This window comes from Oxyura jamaicensis, chromosome 11, assembly GCF_011077185.1.
Source record: "Oxyura jamaicensis isolate SHBP4307 breed ruddy duck chromosome 11, BPBGC_Ojam_1.0, whole genome shotgun sequence".
Lineage (NCBI taxonomy): Eukaryota > Metazoa > Chordata > Aves > Anseriformes > Anatidae > Oxyura > Oxyura jamaicensis.
In genome coordinates, this window is record NC_048903.1 from 298,624 (window position 1) to 317,576 (window position 18,953).

An 18,953-nucleotide genomic window follows, 5' to 3' on the forward strand; every position below is an offset into this window, starting at 1 on the left:
CATTTTATGCTGTTATACTTCCACCTTCTTGTTATAGTAAGTCAAAATGAGATCCAATACCCACTTTTTTCTTAGTGATCTTGGAACTTACCTCATTGCAGTAGCTCACACAAAACTGGTTAAACTGCCTGCTGCAGTTTCTTAGAGTTCAGAGATATTAGAGTTTGATTCCCTTGTAACTCTTGATTAAACAAGCAGTATTTCAGGATGATTTTCTTAATTGGCAGTTTGCCATGGTGCTGTTGCAAATTGTATGATTAACTATCAAGTAGGCTATATTACACACTTAGTTTTGCTTATTTTGAACTACAGATGAATGGAGCTAGTCTTTATACTTTCCCTATGGAAGTAAAAGGGAGCTAGATTCTTCAGAAAAAAGTAAAGGGGAGCCAGACTCTTAAAAAAAAAAAATGAGCATAAAAATGTTAAGCAGAGGCTGATGGAGTCTTATTTCAAAAACTGTAGCTAGAACTGTCTCTGTTTATAGTAGGTAAAACAAATGTTTGTGACTTGGTAATAGTGTAGCTATTTGTATAGCAAATATTTGGGAACAATATTTCTTCTGTATTATATTTCTGTGCAATGATGGATATGTGATAGTTCCTATGGATGGATTTAATCTGTGATACTCTTACAGGTCCTGCAAGTATAGGCTTACTCAGCCCAGGCATACTAGAGTATTTACTTCACAGCTTGGTAAGTGTCTTTGTCTTTCTTAATGTACATATCTTGTATGGTATCCATACATAACAAGCAAAGACATTCTAATTGCTGTTTTTTGATTATTGTGAAAAGTTAGTTGAATACAGGTAATGTACAAAGAGTTGAGACTTAAGTTCAGAAAGGCCCAATGGAAAATAATCCCTCCAGAAAAACATAAGGTACCTTGCTGCTCATATTTTCTAATTTTAAGATATTGTGTTGGGTCTGTCTGGGATGGAGTCACCTTTCCCTGCAGCAGCCCACACAGTGCTGTGCTCTGCACTCGTAGCTGGAACAGCACTGGTATCACTCCAGTGTTGTCTATTGCTGCATAGTGCTGGCACAACATCAGAACTCCTTCCAGGCCCCCAAGAGCCAGCAGGCTGGGGGTGGGCAATTGATGGGGAGGGGACATCACCAGGGCAGCTGACCTAAACCAACCAAAGGGATATTCCATAACACCTGATGTCACACTCAGCAATAAAAGGGGGGCTCTCGTGGGGGAGGGTCTCTCCTGAACAACCGGTACGCGTTTTGAGGCCCTGCTTCCCGGGACGTGGCCGAACATCGCTCGTTGATGGGAAGTAGAGAATAACTTTTTTCTTTCTCTCTGTGCTTCCGTGCGGCCTTGTTGTTTCTTTTGTTTCTCTTTCTCCCCTTTCCTTTAATTAAATCATTCTCATCTCAAATCTCGAGCTCTTTGTGTTGTCTTTTCTCCCCCTTCCTCTTTAAGGAGGGGAGGAGTGAGAGCGGTTGTGGTGGAGCTCGGCTGCCCACTCGAGTAAAACCATCACAGATATTTAAAATAACCAGGCTTTGCTGCATGTCATGACAGAGGGCTGGCTGCCCAAGCTTATACCTTTTCTACCTCCAATTACGATGTTGCCTGATCACATCAAAACCCACTTAAATGTGAGTAGAAACATTGAAATTGTCTCAGCTTAACAGGAAGATAATTGTCACTGAACACACATTTACAAATTGAGGAAAATAGACAAACTCTGTGTATATTCAGGTGAAATTTTCATAGACTCATAGAATGGCTTGGATTGGAAAGGACCTTAAAGATCGTCCAATTCCATCCCCCTGCCACAGGCAATGATGCCACCCACTGGATCAGAGTGGCCAAGGTCCCATCTAGCCTGGCCTTGAACACCTCTAGGGATGAGGCATCCACAGCTTCTCTGGGCAACCTGTTCCAGTGCCCCACTACCCTTACAGTGAAGTATTTCTTTCTAATGTCTAATCTCATTCTCCCCTCTTAGTTTAAGACTATTCCTCCTTGTGCTATCATTATCTACCTGAGTAAAGAGTCCTTCTCCATCCTTTTTATAAGACCACTTTAAGTACTGAAAGGCCATGAGGACTCCCTGAGCCTTCTCCTCTCTAGGCTGAACGTCCCCCACTCTCAGCCTTTCTTTATAGGAGAAGTGCTCCAGCCCTCTGATCATCTTCGCAGCCCTTCTCTGGACTCGCTCTAACAGCTCCACATCTTTCTTGTGGAGGCCCCAAACCTGGATGTAGGACTCCAAGTGGGGCCTGATGAGGGCAGAGTAGAGGGGGACAATCACCTCCCTCAGCCTGCTGGCCATTCCTTTTTTGATGCAGCTCAGGATGTAGTTGGCCTTCTGGGCTGCAAGTGTGCACTGCTGGCTCATGTCAAACGTCTTGTCCACCAGAAACCCCAAGTCTTTCTCCGCAGGGCTGCTCTCAGTGAGTTCTCCCAGTCTGTCTACCTGTCTGGTATTGTCCTAATCCAGGTGCAGCACCCTGCACTTGTTGAACCTCATTAGGTTCATGTGAGCCCACTTCTCCAGCCTGCCCAGGACCCTTTGAATGGTATCTTTTCCTTCTGTTGTATTGCCTGCACCACTCAGCTCTGCCCTCTGCAAACTTGCTGAGGGTGTACTCAATCCTATCATCTGTGACACTGAAGATATTGAAAAGCACTGGTCCCAGGACAGACCCCTGAGGGATGCCACTTGTCACCGGCCTCCACTTGGACATAGAGCCATTGACCACCACTCTCTGGGTGTGACCATTGAGCCAACTCCTTATCCACTGAATGGTCCACCCATCAAATCCATCTCTCTCCACTTCAGAGACCAGTGTGTCATGTGGGACCATGTCAAAGGCCTTGCAGAAGTCCAGGTAGATGGCATTGGTTGGTCTTCCTTTGTCAACCGATGCACTTACTCCATCACAGAAGGCCACCAGATTGGTCAGGCACGATTTACCCTTGGTGAAGCCATGCTGGCTGTCTTGAATGCCTTGTCTAGCATGTGCCTCAACACTGCTTCCAGGAGGATCTTTTCCATGATCTTGTCACGCACAGAGGTGAGGTTCAGTGGTCTGTAGGTCCCTGGATCCTCCTTTCTACCCCTCAGGACTTCACCTGACTGCCAGGATTTTTCAAATATGATGGAGAGAGGCTTGGCAACCCCATCAGCTAGTTTCCTCAGGACCCTGGGATGCATGTCATCAGGCCCCATAGACTTGTAGCAGTTGTGACGAAAGAGAGCAGATGCATTGCAATGCAAAAATTTGTTTTGAAAGTTCATCAGACTCTGGGACTGAACCAACCTGCCTATATACTTACAGTTAACGCTTGTAAAAAAAAAAAAAGTATTATATATTGTTGAGCAAACTGGAAACTATACTTCTAAATATACCTGTCGTGTAACTTCATCAATATTTCTGCTTTATTATATAAGTGCAAACTTTTTTCCTCCTCTGCAATGATTACTTCAGATCACTTCTTTACACTTAAAGTCTCCATCTCTCTTTTCTGTAATTTTAGGTTAGAAAAACAAGGCTTCAGAAATTTGAGATTTTATTTTTGAGCAAGCAGTTCTGCCCTTTGGTCTAGAAATGCCAGGCTTCTATTAAGAGGTCTTGAATCAATGCTGAGGGCTAATAACTTAAAGTCAATTCTGATGCCACTTGTTAGCACTTGTTAGGTCAGTTGCTTAGGGTCTGGCACTGGTGTGAGCTGAAAAGATGGCCGTTTTGAGGAGTCAGTCTAATATTCCTGGTTGGTTGACTTCAAGCTATTTGTTACGAACTCTTGGAAGGTGAAGCGGAAACTAGCACACCCTGTTTTGTACTTGGTCTGTTAGCATTCCTAGCTGATAGAGTAAATGTACTTAACTCAAGTACATCTGTGTATCCTGTTCCTTTCTCTCTCCATGCTCTCCCACAAACCTCCCTATTACAATGCTACATGAAGACTTTTCTTGTGTAGAGAACTCTGAAAACATAAGCATAGAATGAAATAATTTTCTAGTCTTATCTGAGAGAATTGTTTCTTCAGCCTGGAGAAAGAGGAGGCTAAGGGGGATGTTATAGCTGTCTAATGGCCTGATAAGAGTGTGGAGAAAATGGAGGCAGGCTCTTCTCAAAGGTGCATGTTGGGACATGAGGTAAACGGCACAGGCTGGAACATAAACTGGAGATGTAAGGAAGAAAATTCCATCATGACAGTGGCCGAATATTACACCAGGGTATTGTAGTGAGGCTGTGGGATCTCAACCTTTGGAGATATGCAGAAGTTCATAGGACAAGGCCATGAGCAGCCTGACCTACTTGAACTAGCTGTTGACAGAAGGAGGGACTAGATGACTTGGGGAGGTATATTTTCAACTTAAGACATTCAGTGAAAAATAGCCGTTCAATGGAAAAATAACTCTGTACCCATTTATGTCATATTTATTAAATAAATTTTATTTCTGCCCATATTTAGAATTTCCAGTCTCATCCGACAGTGATGCTTTTTGCACTAATAGCACTAGAGAAGTTTGCACAAACAAGTAAGTAGTGTCTTGATACTGCATTTAATGGTAATAGAATGGCTTCTGCTGTGTGATTGTCATTTGTTTCATCTGATCACATCTGTGAGCATGAGAGACTGGAGCGGTAGGAACAAAAACGTGGAAGAAAAATGTTGGTGCACTTGCAGGTCAGAAGGAATAGTTATTGCTGTAGCTGTCACCTACCCCTTAAACCTTGAGATTTTCTGGAACTCAATACAGTCTGCATCAGTTAGAAGTAGCTGCATAAAGACTTAAGACATCAAGGCCTTTGTTGCTGAAATAAATCTATTTCTTTCAATGTCTATTGCTTTAATGACACCCTCACCCAGAAACTGTTAAGAGATTTGCTGAAACTCAGTCTTTATGTAGCAATTGCTACATAAAGACTTACGCTACATGAAACCTTTTGAGGAAAAAAATGTATTGAACAACCATGATTTAATTGTCTATTGATGGTATGGCTCCATGCAAAGAACTTATATATGTAATTGCAAAGTTAACTTCATGTCTGCTTGGGAAAAGAACTAGATGCCATTTGTAATGCTGAGCTTTTGTTTTTTTCTATTGCATTTACTCAATGTTTACTCTTTTTAACTAAACTTACTGTTAGTTTATAGCACTTATTCTTTTCTGCTTTTAAATTACAGGTGAAAATAAAATGACAGTTTCTGAATCCTGCATTAGTGACCAACTGATCTTGCTAGAGAAATGGACGGATAATCCAGACTATTTAAAACGCCAGGTTGGATTCTGTGCCCAGTGGAGTTTAGACAATCTGTGTAGGTATAGCAAAAGGATAGATTCATTTAATATTAAGCAATTCTCCAAAGACACAGAGGAGTACTCTGCATTTTGTTTTGTATAAGCTCTTTTTATAAACATACCTGGCTACATTTGTAATCACTATTTAAAAAAAAAAAGGTGAATATATCCAGACTAATTGAATGGAAAATAAATTTTGGCAAGGAAAGCCTTTGTGAAAGGAAGTGGTTTTATTCTGCAAATTGGGACTGGAATGAAACTACTTATTTTAACAATGTTTCCTGTAACCCAGGTTTCAGCAGAGGTACCAAGTAGCTAAACAGTGCTAGCTCTGTCTCTGGAACAGCTGGGTTAGTGATGATATCATGGTGGCAGTCACTACTGCAATCTTAGGCCAGCGGTGCATGGTCCCAAAGAATTATTAGAGACACTTAAAGAAAATGTTCTTGTGATTGACCATGAGAAGTAATCTGTCAAATCACTTCAATAGATCTGTCATTTAGGACAAAATCATAAAATTTACTTGTTTAGTTCTGATTTGAAGGGCCCAGTAACTCCAAGGGCCTTGTAGTTTCTAATGTGTTTTGGGACTTCTAAAAAGATGGAGAGTGACTCTGCTCAATCCCATAATGACAGGACGAGAGGGAATGGTTTTAAACTAAAAGAGGGGAGATTGAAGAACTTCCTCCTAATCTCAAGTGATCTCACAGTGATCAAAGTGATCTCAATCTCACAAGTGATGCACAATGCAATTACTCATCACCTGCTGACCAATGCCCAACCTATCCTGAGCAGCTGGTCCCATCACCCTGGCCAGCCCCCCATATAATTGTTCAGCATGATGTCAGATGGTATGGAATACCCCTTCGGCCAGTTTGGGTCAGCTGTCCTGGGTCTGTCCCCTCCCAGCTCCTGCTGCACCCCCCAGCCTGCCCGCTGGCAGGACAGAGCAAAAAGCTGAGAAGTCCTTGGCTTGGTGTAAGCACTGCTCTGCAACAATTAAAACATCAGTGTGATAACATTATTCTCATCCTAAATCCCAAACACAGCACCCTATTAGCTACTAGGAGGAAAATTAACTATATCCTAGCCAAAACCAGGACAAAGTGGCATCTTGGTATGAACTTGGAAGCTTTGTTTGCCTATGTGTTTCTTAAAAGAAGTAATTAGACTGCAGAAGCTCTAGTCAGAGGTATAGATTATGTTCTAATTAGAGGGCATTCAACAGTATTATTGGAAGTGATACTGTTTTTATGGAGGCAAAATGTCAATATTTCATTCAGTTATGCCAAAAATGAACTGTGTCCCAATGCAATCGTCACCCTATGAAATGTTCAAAATGAAGCTTTACTGAAGCAGTGATTCAAATTACTTTTATCTTGCAGTTTTAAAAGAAGGCAGGCAGTTCACATACGAGAAGGTTGACTTGACCAACATTAGGGCTATGCTGAACAGCAACGACGTCAGTGAATACCTGAAGATCTCACCACATGGATTAGAGGTAGGATGTCACTTCATGGTTTTGACTGAAAAAAGTCTGAAGAAAAAGACTGTTTTTAACTACTTTTTGACTACTTGCTCCTGTGATTTCCTAGAATTAATCCAAGTTCTCTGCCACCTTTGTATAGTAAGCTTTCTTAATGTTATAAACCTCTGATCAAGCTGACCTCTGTTGTAGAAATGTTCATAGTAAAGTAGTGCCTGTATTCAGAAAATGTCAGCTCACTTCTCACTCATTTAAACTAAAACTGTTCACCAAAGTGTAATTCCTACTTGTCCTATCTAATCCTGAGGAGTACGTAACAGCAGGATCCTTGTCTCAGCCAGCCATGTTTTTTTTTCCATATTACTTTTTTCTCTACTCTGTAGATGAATTTCCATGTAACAGTGAATACCTTTAAGCTCTTCCTACCAAGTGTTAGCTAACAGCCCATGACTTAGGTTTTCCTGTCTTGGTGCCTTAGCCCAACTGTGCTGGTGTATTACATGTGAGAAATTTGGTCCAGGAAAGGAAGGAGATTATTTAAATGGTTATTTTTTAGAAAACTAACTTCTAGTTTGGTTTTGGTAGGCTCGATGTGATGCCTCATCCTTTGAAAGCGTTAGATGTACATTCTGTGTTGATTCTGGAGTTTGGTACTATGAAGTTACAGTAATTACTTCGGGAGTGATGCAAATAGGATGGGCTACCAAAGACAGCAAGTTTCTCAATCATGTGAGTACATGTGATGTCATCTGGCTGATAATGTAACTTTAGTATTTTTCTACTTTCAAAAGCTATGAGAAGAACCTTGGTTATTCTGTGGTAGGAAGCATGCACTTCTTTCCTTCAATTTTTCTGTACACTTGCAAAACTGTTTTTTTTCTGATGCAAATACTACAAGGAAAGACTAGGTTGTTACTGCAACACGCTGACACTAGTCACACAAGTATTGCATAGCTGCTAGCAGTGACAACTTGATCTACTTGCCATTGCCTGGAAGCTACAGAAAAGTGACTCGTGTCTTGTGCCTTAGTGTCCTCTTAAAAACTCTTTAGTCTTTAGGTAAAAGCAGTGGTTACTGTGCGTTGTTTTTGTGAAGCAAAAAATTGCTCACTAAGAACTAGCAGACTGTCATGCATGCATTTTTGCACAAGTCATCAAACATCAATTTGATTACCCTCTTTAGCATACATTCATATTACATTAACTTTCACCTGGGAAGTAATTCTTTAAGTTGACTTTGGGATAGCATGGCATGTTTTGATCTGATGGTAGAAGTAAGGTAGAAGTAATACACAGTTTGGGAATGTGGCAGCTTTTTTGATTAAAAATAAGGATTACAGAAAGATTGAATTCTCTGCCTTCTTGCTTTTATTCTTATAATATAGAATAAATACACTTATTTATAGTTTACTTTGCTCTTATTCTTATCTAGCTAGCTTAGTATCTTATCCTGAATTCTAAATATTCTTAGTATTTATTTTTTAATTATGCTCTTACTAGCATTAAAATATAACATTCCATGTGAATGTGCGGTCTGAACCTGCAGTCAAAGAATAATCTCTGCTAATGTTAGTAAAGACATAACTAGGACCTCTTTCTCCTTAACTATTTATGGTAACTCCATATGGTTATCATAAACTCAGTATGCTGTAGCATATTTACTTCCATATTTGCATAACATTGAGAAAACATAGAAATTATTACCCAGCTAACTTGTATATTTAAGCTTAGAGAGGGTTTTCCATATTATCAGCCTTCCAAACTTGTCATTAAAGTACAGCTTAGAACATCAGTACAAAAAGCATGTATGACCTAGGCTACTACTACTGACTAGAATGGAAATACAGGGCTGAGATTTGAAGTTGAGTGAGTTTGAGTAAGAAATGTACCCGTAGCCCTACTTTATAGTTGCAATTGCATGGTTTTCTGCTCCCACTTGGAATCTCCTTTAGGAGAAGCATTATATATTTACTTATTTTGAATGCAGAGATAAGCAGTTAAAACTGCTTATTTCTTACTATAGGAAGTCATTCTACCACTGTCAAGTGGAGAAGCTAATATGAAGACAGGCCAAATACAGACATATGAGTAAATATTGGTGGTGGGGGTATGAGAGAAATATGTCAAGGAGGTGAAGGGAAACAACAGTGGCAAGAAACACCTGAGAATGGGGGAGTAGCCTTGTTCACCACCTACCTGTGAGTTTGGTCTTGCTGCATTTCTTATTCCCATAACTAGGGTTGTCCTCTGGTATATAACATGCATGTACATCATGTCCAAAGTCCAGTCCCACATTTCTAGCATGGAATTACTAGTGGAGTAACTTAAAATCAAACAAAAACAACCAAAAAAAAAAAACATACAGACCTGTCCTGGGCACAGGCATTGTTGATATTGAGTGTAATGGAAACTGAAATAAAAGGCAGTGTGTCCACCTTTAGAATGCTAAGAGGCTTAAATGATTTTTCCCAATTACTGTAAATGAGATTGGTTTGTTTGTTTTTTTCTGACTACTTCCTGCTCAAGGTATGAACACAGGAGATGTTACATCGGAGCTGGATGATTCTGTTGCAATGGTTGTCTTACTGGTGGCTAAATACTGATGGCATATAATTCCATCAGGTTTATACCTGAATGAGGGAGGCTGTCACTTGACAGGGACAGAATGTGACACAGCTAGTGAAGGGTCTATGGGACTGTTCTCTGTGCGCTGTGTGTGCTGGTGATGCTTGGCTATCTTGTGGATGTCTATTACAAGCCTGATACTGGGACTTCAGGATGGGAAAGAGCTACTTCTGTAGCTTAAGAAGTCAACAAAAGGTTAACATGGTTATTTGGCTTCTAGACCTGTGATCTTTAAATATAGGACAAAAGTTAGTAGACAGAAGATGAGCTCATACAGCCTGAGAAATACTTCAGGGGGTGAGAGGGGGGATATTGTCTCTAACAAACTCCTTTTGATGTGAAAATGAAGCCAAGACTTCATTTGAAAAATGATTTTCAAGGGAAGAGATGGATGGGAACCCTTCCTGCTCTTGGATGAATGGTTTAGCTGAATAAAAATAAACTTTAGCTCTTTTCAGACTGAAATACTTGACTCCTTTTTCCTAAAGGAAGGCTATGGTATCGGGGACGATGAATACTCCTGTGCATATGATGGCTGCCGGCAGCTGATCTGGTATAATGCCAGAAGTAAACCACATTCCCATCCCTGTTGGAAAGAAGGTATTTGGTCCTTTCTTGTGCTTTTCATCCTAACTGGATTTCTGCACAGGACTTGTCCTCTTGCAGAAATCTGGAGTACATACTATGTTAGTGGCATGAAATAACTTTTGATGACTGTTCCTGGTGATACTGAATGTTTAATAATTATCCCTGTGCTATAATTTGTGATATTAATTTGTAGTGGTTTAAAGGTACAAAACAGGCATCATACTCGTGTTCCACCATGTGTGTAAAGAGGGTCTTGTTAGTTAAATGTTCTTTATTTTCATAGGCAGAGTACAAATTGTAGTACCAATTAAAGTCGCTGGACTTCTTATCATAAGACTTTTCTGGTATTTGTAGTACTAGGGGAGAGTTGAAGTGATCCTTTGTGTTGAAACAGTTACTTTAAAGAAGGAAAAAAATAACAACATAATTTAGAGATCAAGGTTAAGGAGGGGTTGTATTGTCTTACTTGCTTTAAATTCTTGGCTAACTACTTGGACAGCAAAGCTGTGTTCTTGATCTTGACTTTAAAATCTTGGTAGGAATCTGCATAAGTAATGCTTGTGTAAACTGTGCCTTCTCTTCTATTAAAAATTTCTCCCAATTTCTGGCTAAATCAACACATCTAAATACGTGGCACAAGCATTTTAAAAACTTAGCAACTGTGTTCTGAAGGTATCTTCAACTGATGTAAAATTGTCAGAGACAGAAGTAGCTTTTTTTCTGGCTTTGGCTAATACTCTGCAGTACTTCTGCAACTATATAGTATTAGCACCCTGGCAGAATAAAATACTTTTTTAAATTATTGTCCTGTTTTTTTTCTGCTGGTTACTGCCTATACCACACTGTTCCTTCTGCTGTGTGTTCTCAAACAGTTCCTCCTTACTCAACTCAGAGTGAGAGAGATGATACTTTAAAAATAACTGTTTCAGCTATTGTCATTTAACATAATTGAACTGTTCAAATTATCTTTGTTTTGCATGTAAGGAGACACAATAGGATTTCTACTAGACTTGCAAGAAAAGCAAATGATCTTCTATTTAAATGGAAACCAGCTTCCTGCTGAGAAGCAAGTATTTTCATCAGCTATGTAAGTACGTGCTCATTTGGAATGACAGTGACCTGTATGGATAATAGTTTTAATTATGTGAAAAGTTTCCCCTTTGAAGTGTAAATTTATATTTGCTTACCTGAAACAATCGTTAAGCAATTGAAAGTTGCTTAGAAATTTAGTGACTAGGATAACATTTTACAAATGGATTTCAGGGTCCAAACCAAATGCTTTAGAACATGTGAGCTCAGGTTCAACCCAGTGTTTTGTACTGTCAAACTAGAACAGCACTCAGGTAATACAAGGCTGTAGCAGAGATGAACAAACGTCTAGTAGTGCTTGGGGAAGTTTTGATGTTTTTAAAAATAAAAGCCTCAGCCTTGTGAATTCTGAGGAGTGCGTAAGAGCTTGCTGCAGTGCAGTGAGGCCAGATCCTGTAGCAGTGCATTGAATATTCGTGGGAGGATGTCTGTAATAATACTACTGGAAACTGTTAAGACTTTTTATGTTGAAATAGATTTGTGGCTAATTGCTCTGTCATGGAGAAGGTGAGCATTTCAGCTCTGAAAAGGTAAGCTGGAGTTATACTTGAGAGAGAGGGTTTTTATGCAGCTTAATTAAACATTAGTACAGTAATAATATCCGGTTAGAAAGTATTGTAATGATTTCACTCGTTTTATCATCAAAATTAAGTTCAAGGTACAAGCAAGATAATAGCACGGCTTAGAAGTCTTCCAAAATATATTGTCTATTCAGTTTGTAGTACTGTTTTTCATGTGGAGCATGGCATTTATTACACTTAACAGATTTTGTTACATGATTTAAAATTAAGGTATTACCCAGCTTGGGTTCTTTCTGTAAATAAAGCTGAAAGGGATGATAGCTCTGGTGTTTTTATAATGTCTGTATGGCTGTGATGAAGACAGCTGGCCCAAGATAATCCTGCAAGGGCAAGGAGAAGCAGATGGGCATGGTGCTAAAAGAGCTCACAGACCTGAATTTGTCATGTACAGGTTCCATACAAGTAGCTAGCATACAAGTGTTACAAGTTCCCCAGAGCAGTGCCTGATCAAATAAAGCAGCAAGGAGTGGTGGACATCTAGGTGTCCCTCACAGCTGCTACTGCGCTTTGCAACTCCACTGAACAGCAGGATTTTTGGAAGGAAAATACTGTGCTGAAGGAGAGATCTGAGCGGATCAGTGTAAAGAGGATCAGGCTGTGGGCTGTTAAGATGTGTTTGTTCGTAGTAGTATAAGTGCAACTGTTCCTAACTGTAGAGTAAGCAGCCTTTATTGGTTGACTTGGGAGTAAATTGTCAGATAAATTCTGACAGTAAATTCCAAAGCTGAGAACTAGAAACAGGTATGAGTGACTGAGACTGTTTGAGGTTTTTCTCCCAACTAGCTTTAGTGAATCTCTCTTGAAGAAAACAGTCTTTGTTTCATGGCACTTTTTTTTGTCTGGTAATAGAAGTACTATGTCTGCCGAGGTCTACTATTGCTTTAAGTCATCCTAAAATGTGTTTTCCTCATATTGCAGATCTGGCTTTTTTGCTGCAGCTAGCTTCATGTCTTACCAACAATGTGAGTTCAACTTTGGGGCAAAACCTTTCAAGTACCCACCATCAATGAAATTTAGTACCTTTAATGATTATGCCTTTCTGACAGCAGAAGAGAAGATCATTTTGCCAAGGTAATCCTTCTGTCTAGTCTGAGAATGTTTGCATATGAAGAAATCAAATAGCTCACTTCTGAGTTGCATAGTCTTACGTTGTACTTACAAAAGATTTGTTTTATGAGGTCGTGTCTCCATATGCCTTTCAGAAAAGGATTAGACCATAGGCTTCAGTGCGACTTAATAGGTAGAGCAGGGGATAAGCAGCCAAACACCATTACATTAGAGTAATTGTTTACAATATTAGGATAATTTAACACTAACTACTATTGCACATTAAACTATTTGTACTAAACATACCTCATGCTGTGTAGGAACATAGGTTTTTTTGAGGAGCCGTAGTTGTAATTAAAAAGGGTGTCTCACTTAAAATTGACCTAATTTGATATTGGCAGTGTGAACGTACTGAGTGTTCGTAAGGCTTGAAGCTGTGAGGCTTTTGGGGGGGAACTTTCATCTTAAAAGTTTATGAATACTATCCACAAAGGTTATTCAAATTTTCAAGCACTTATCCACCTAAATATACATCCAGCCAGACAAAAACAGATTGGGGTAATTTTTTCCCAAACTTCCTGTATTTTTGGCAGAAATGTAACCTAACAGCTTTTCTAGATTAGGTCACCGGTAATGAAATTTTCTGGAACACAAACAGTAACAGGAGAATGGAGTGTATTCCAGATTTCCAACTTCGTCTAAAGATGGCCATCTAGCCTGATGCTTATATATATTGCTGAAACATTCTTTTGTTTCTTTTAATTAGGTTGGATGTGGATACCCCTGGCTGTAACAAATTCAGAGATTTGGTTTTGGATTATCTAGCTGACTTTTTTTTCAGTGAATTAGGTGCTTAAAAAACCTTATTTAAAAAACAAAAGAAAACCTACATCACTTGTGGATCTGAGTCTCATGTTGTCAAAGCTTGAGGCATGTGATACTGAGTTTATGCAAAGAGAAAATTAAATCTAACCTACAAGACCATTTTCATTTCCTTGTAGCCAGAGTAATTCACACCTGCTTGACCCTGGAGCTCCTCTGAGAGTCTGATTTAGTTCATTAAGGTGATTAAGAATTTAACATTCTTGATCAGCCCTTTGTTCGCAGTACCTAATATCTTACTAGATTCATGCTCTAGATGAGTGGTTTTGTAGTTTTTAGCTGTGTGCTGTAAGGAGCTGATGATCAGGTGTGATTGACATCGGTGTCACTCCGGCACTGGTCTCACAGTGTTTCAGCAATAGCTGCAAGAACTCATCTTTGACAAGTCGAGAATCTAGGAGAAACTGGCTTCCTGTTGAGTTCTGACTGGAGAAATTTTGCTTCTTGGGTTGGAGCTTATCTCAGTACTGTGTGTGATAGCACTGAAAGACTCCATTTAAATTAAAAATAAATTAAAATAAATTTAAATTAAACAGTCTTTGTGTGGAGGCGATGATCTTAACTTACACAATCTGAACTGTTTGGAAGCTATAAACTAATCATAAATTACAAGATTGCTTTAATCTTAAAATGGATAGGAAAAAAGCAAGGGCCAAAGCAACCCCAGCTACCCATCATAGGAATTAAACTTTAATAGAGTGATATTGGATTTAATGCTGTTAGCATCAGGACACAGTCGGGGCTAGACACTTCTCCCTGCCACTAACCAGTTTTGATTAGCATGCATTCCAAATCTGAAATGTCGTATTTCAACAAAGGTGGGATTTCTACCAGCTTTCTGGCCAGAAAGTGATATTAGAGCAATGTCATGTGGACTTCCTTCTTTAAACACACTTGACAAAAATTTACACTCCTCATAATAACGAGCATGATTTTTTTACACATACTCATATGCATTTGTGTATATCATATATGTGATATTTATATATGCTCATGTTTTATATATTTATATATATACACAATGAATACACGTATATACAGCTTGTATACCTGAATTATTCAAGGCCTTCTCTGTATAACGTAAATGCTGGAGAGAATGGAGTGCATGTCACATCTTCTGTTGTGGCAGTTGCCACACTGGGTTGTTTCTCTTTTCACTTTGTATTTTTCTAAACTGTGTTGCAGCACTGAAGGGTTTCCAAGCTTTGCTGATACATTAGTGTTATTTTCCTCATCTGTACTCTTTAAAATACAGATGGTAAACAGTTTTATGGAACTGTTCTTGAGAATAAGAGCGGTAATCTAATGCCCTCTGTCACTTTCTGATGGACTAGAATGGGGAGTAAGACCGTCCTGAACACCTGTTTTAAGTCTCTTTTGTGAATAGTTTTTGATGTTTATAAGTACTAGTGTTGAGTAGTGCAGATAAGTGTTGCATTGGTCTTGGTGCAATACTCAGAATTGTTATGAATCTGTCATTTTTAGCTAAACTAATTGGGGGGGGTTATGGTTATTTCTGCAGACACAGGCGCCTGGCTTTGTTGAAGCAAGTGAGTATCAGAGAGAACTGCTGCACGCTTTGCTGTGATGAGGTAGCAGACACAGAACTCAGGCCATGTGGACACAGGTAAAAAGCATTAAAAATAAGTGTTGTTGATGTGCAGCTTAAGTTAGATCAGATACAGTCCCTACTTATCTTGATTTACTCTGTAGCATAAAGGAAATAACTCATCCTTTTAAGGATGTGACTGATGGCAGTTAAACATAGGTCTACTGTCTTTCTTCTCTACCCTGTCCCCAAGCAGGTTTATGCCCCAGCTGTGTGTGTCTGGGGTTAGAGAAGTACTGTGGCTATGTGCCACAGTACTTGTGCAAGGGACATAAGCACAGTCTATCCAGTTCCTTGATCTCAAAGGATTTGCTGAGTACTGGCTTAGTATACTAGTGCTACGAGATCCAGATCATGTGTGGGGAGCAAAAAACTCATGTATCCAAATATTCATTAAACATTCAATAAGTGGATTGTCTCAAGTCACATCTCTAAAAGATAAAAATGGGCAGCAATGTGAGGAGTACCATAGCAGCACTTTCCTGTGTTTTAAGGGGCCTAACTGGGAAGCTAATCCAACAAAATCCACTCCTGTAGTGTTTTTAGAGCGCTCATGGGAGCAGTCTTGCCATGGGTCTTCCAGTCTGGATGCCACAAAGTTTAAAAAGAACAGACATGTTCACTGTGCCTCAGCCACAAATTGAGACAAATTCATGCAGGGCACTAGGACTCTAATTCTCCAAAGCAAATGTTGAGATGAACAAAAGTGTTCAAGTGTAATCCTCACCAACTGCACCTGCAGTTCTAGGTCTGTAAGATGCAGAACATCAGGACCTCCTCTCAAAGCCTGTGAATCCACAACACCAGATTTGCAATTCCTAATCCCTACACTGAAACACTTATCTTGATTGTTTTTCTAGCAGGCTGAAGAAACTACTTAATGCTTGGATTTTTCCTTTTAGTTTTTCACATTGTGAATACAGGCTTTAACTGTTTTTCTTTCTCCTCCAGTGACCTGTGCATGGAGTGTGCCTTGCAACTGGAGACCTGCCCTTTGTGTCGACAGGAGATACAAACCCGAGTCAGACAGATTTCTCACATTTCATGACACGTGGAGAAATACCACAGACTTGTTTTTAATGAACTCCAATACTGAAAGGGGAAAGCATCTCTAACCAATCTTTACGCACATAGAACCATAGCCACGGCCAGATTTCATGCTAAAGTGTAATCTGTTTATCTTAAAAATGAGATCTTTTTAATAAGCTATTTCAGGTTGCCAGCAATGTGAACTGGTGTCAACAGTAAGGAAAGCTGGTAGTTCGGCGTGTTACGGCTATTGGTTACTCCAAGGAAAAGCATAGGAGAGCATCTCTCTTCCTCCCCCTTTCCTTTTCGCCTGTCACAAGTGCTGAAAAAAGTTGCACTGGAAGTACACATACAATGCATTTTAGAAAGAAAAGAAGAGAAAGCATCTCCTAAAGCAGGGCCATTCTGTCTTGTGCTTGAAAGTCTCTATTTTTGGCAGAAGTCAGTACAAAAAAAACAAATGCCGATGTTTCTTGTTTAATGTAGCCTCCTGCTGGTCAGAGACTCTGTATTTTCCAACAGTGGATATTAAACTGCTCAAAGACTTGATCTGTACACAGACTGATTTGAAAGGACCGTGTGGAGACTGTAAAGAAATTCACCTTTTAATAACTTGGTGATTCCAAAGAAAGTTCTGATTTTCTTTTTAACTGTTAAGATTGGTGGTATTTTCAAGTACATAGTATTTCTGATGATTTTAACTTCAATACCCACATTTTTTTGTGAGGATATAATTTTCAGGAGCTATTATTAACTAATTATAATGCTGGACTGGAATTAATTTGATATTCTGGGTATTTTTTAAGGTATCTGCAGACATCTTTTTTAATCAGTATTGTTTTTGAAAGTTATGTTCACTTTGAAAATATTGAGCTATCTTAAAGGACTGGAGAATTCTGAGCCAGTATGAGGGGAAAAAATGTTACTTGGAGAGCAAGTTCATTCTTACTCTGTAACTCTAAAAATGCACTTTGATTGCCATGTGTCAGTCCTGTTCTGATCAGGTTTGGGGCAACACTTTGTATTTTTGGTAGGGATCATGGGGGGGACCTCTGCTCTACTTCAATTATACATTTGTGACATTTGTATGTTAAGGATGTGTTTCAGCAGGCAGCTTTTGACTGTTTTATTTATTTTCACGAGGAATCAGGGTTCACACCTAGTGTTGGTGAAGTAGCACAAAAGTCAGTAGAATTACACTTATTTTGCACCAGCTGAGGCTATGACTCTCTTACAAGGCTTGTACAGGGTGCTTTTTTTGAAAATGATTTGGATATATAGTAGAACTCATTCACAGTTGGTTTACACCAGAAACATCCCCCTCCTTGGCAGTGATTCACTAGCAAAGATTATAATAATGAATTCTCAGGCTGTGATGTATTTTATTTTTAAAATCTCTTATCTTTACTGTCAACTATTAACAAAGCAAAGCTGGGTCTCCTCATGCTGAGAACCATTATTTCCTACTGACCTAACCAGGAACTGAGAGCACCGCGTGCCAAGCTGTGTAGCAGCTCCTTTAACATTCCCCCCTTGTTAACTTCAGGGTGCTGACTTTCCTCTATGGGAAGGGGAGGGAGTAGTCTGCAGTGAGCCTCAAACATGTTAATTAGGAAAGTTATAGGCATTTTTTTTTTTTGCAAAGAGAGGCTACTCCTTGCTTCTTTTTATTGTTCAGCCTTTTTGCTAAGATGTGAATTCTTTCCTACTGTGGAAGCCTCTGATTAAAGTCAGAATGGCAAACCCATGCCTGGGGGCCTCCTTCATCACGGACTACTTCATCACGTTTTGGTGTTCTCCACTTTTCCAATTAGGGCTGTGTCCCTTCCTGCTCAGTCTCAGTAAGCAAACTTGTAGAGACAGTCAGTGCCACAAGGATCTTTGAATTTCAGAACCCTTTGCAGTGAAATTTTAAATGCTTCCACATGCCAAAGTAGGCACGAAGCTACACCCCCCCCCCTTCTGAACTCTGCCTTAATAGGCACTGGTAACTTCAGGGCTTCGCTTTCCCTGATGAGGACTGAGTACAATTTTCAGAAGTGCCTAGGACTGCCGATTAGGGTCCATAGGGTCCCTGAGGGTCCGTAAAGGCTTCTGGGTGCCCTACTGCAGGGAAGGGGACCTTGGTGGAGGCAGCACTAGGTGAAACGAAGATGTGAACGCTACGGAAAGCTTTGCCCTGGACCATCGTCCCTGTGGCTGGCACTGGGCAGAGGAAGGCAGCGGCGCTGCAGGAGGGAGCTCTGCTGCAGAGACCCGTCCTACTCCTTCCACGCGTAACGAGCCCGCAGCAGGTGGAGGCAGGAAACGCGAGCAGCGAACTGTAGCGAGTTGTCCGCAAATAAAACGTCTCGAGGGCTGCTGGGCGTTCTTCGGTTCTTTCGCCTCTCGGAGCCGCGAGGAGGAGGCTGGCAGCGGGCAGCCGCTTGTGCCCGGGGAACCCCAAACGGGCTCCGGTCAGAGCCCCGCCGCCGCTGACGGGCGCTCCCCCCCCCCGCCCCCCACCGGGCGCCGCCAGGCTCCGGCCTCCGGGGCCCGGCTCCGCGGGGTGGCAGCAGCAGGAGCAGCCCCCGCCGCCCGCGCTCTCCCATTGGCTAGTCTTGCGATGGGCGGGCCCTCCGCGGCCGCCTCCGCTCCGCGATTGGCCGAGACGCGGGCGGAAGGAAGCGTTTCCCAGGTAACGGCCGAGCCGGGCCGGGGGGATGGAGGCGGGCAGGGGGAGGGAGGCGCGGGGCCGGCCG

At 40.7% G+C, this 18,953-nt stretch overlaps 1 protein-coding gene and 1 long non-coding RNA gene across 2 annotated transcripts in view; one reads left to right on the forward strand and one right to left on the reverse strand.

Annotated features, from left to right (window-relative positions):
• RSPRY1 (ring finger and SPRY domain containing 1) overlaps nucleotides 1–17,425 on the forward strand; it is a 38,481-nt gene extending 21,056 nt beyond the window's left edge. The window contains exons 7-16 of the mRNA XM_035337023.1: nucleotides 638–696; nucleotides 4,445–4,511; nucleotides 5,162–5,293; nucleotides 6,662–6,777; nucleotides 7,348–7,491; nucleotides 9,876–9,987; nucleotides 10,960–11,062; nucleotides 12,564–12,716; nucleotides 15,097–15,201; nucleotides 16,135–17,425. Of these exons, the coding sequence (XP_035192914.1) occupies nucleotides 638–696; nucleotides 4,445–4,511; nucleotides 5,162–5,293; nucleotides 6,662–6,777; nucleotides 7,348–7,491; nucleotides 9,876–9,987; nucleotides 10,960–11,062; nucleotides 12,564–12,716; nucleotides 15,097–15,201; nucleotides 16,135–16,231 (1,088 nt within the window). The 3' untranslated portion in view covers nucleotides 16,232–17,425. The remainder of the gene's footprint in view (nucleotides 1–637; nucleotides 697–4,444; nucleotides 4,512–5,161; nucleotides 5,294–6,661; nucleotides 6,778–7,347; nucleotides 7,492–9,875; nucleotides 9,988–10,959; nucleotides 11,063–12,563; nucleotides 12,717–15,096; nucleotides 15,202–16,134) is intronic.
• LOC118172855 lies at nucleotides 2,760–14,256 on the reverse strand. The gene is made up of 3 exons (XR_004753883.1): nucleotides 14,246–14,256; nucleotides 12,999–13,004; nucleotides 2,760–2,893 (listed from the first exon to the last, which is right to left on the reverse strand). It is a non-coding gene; the product is annotated as an uncharacterized LOC118172855 (long non-coding RNA).
• Nucleotides 17,426–18,953: the final 1,528 nt, after the last annotated feature.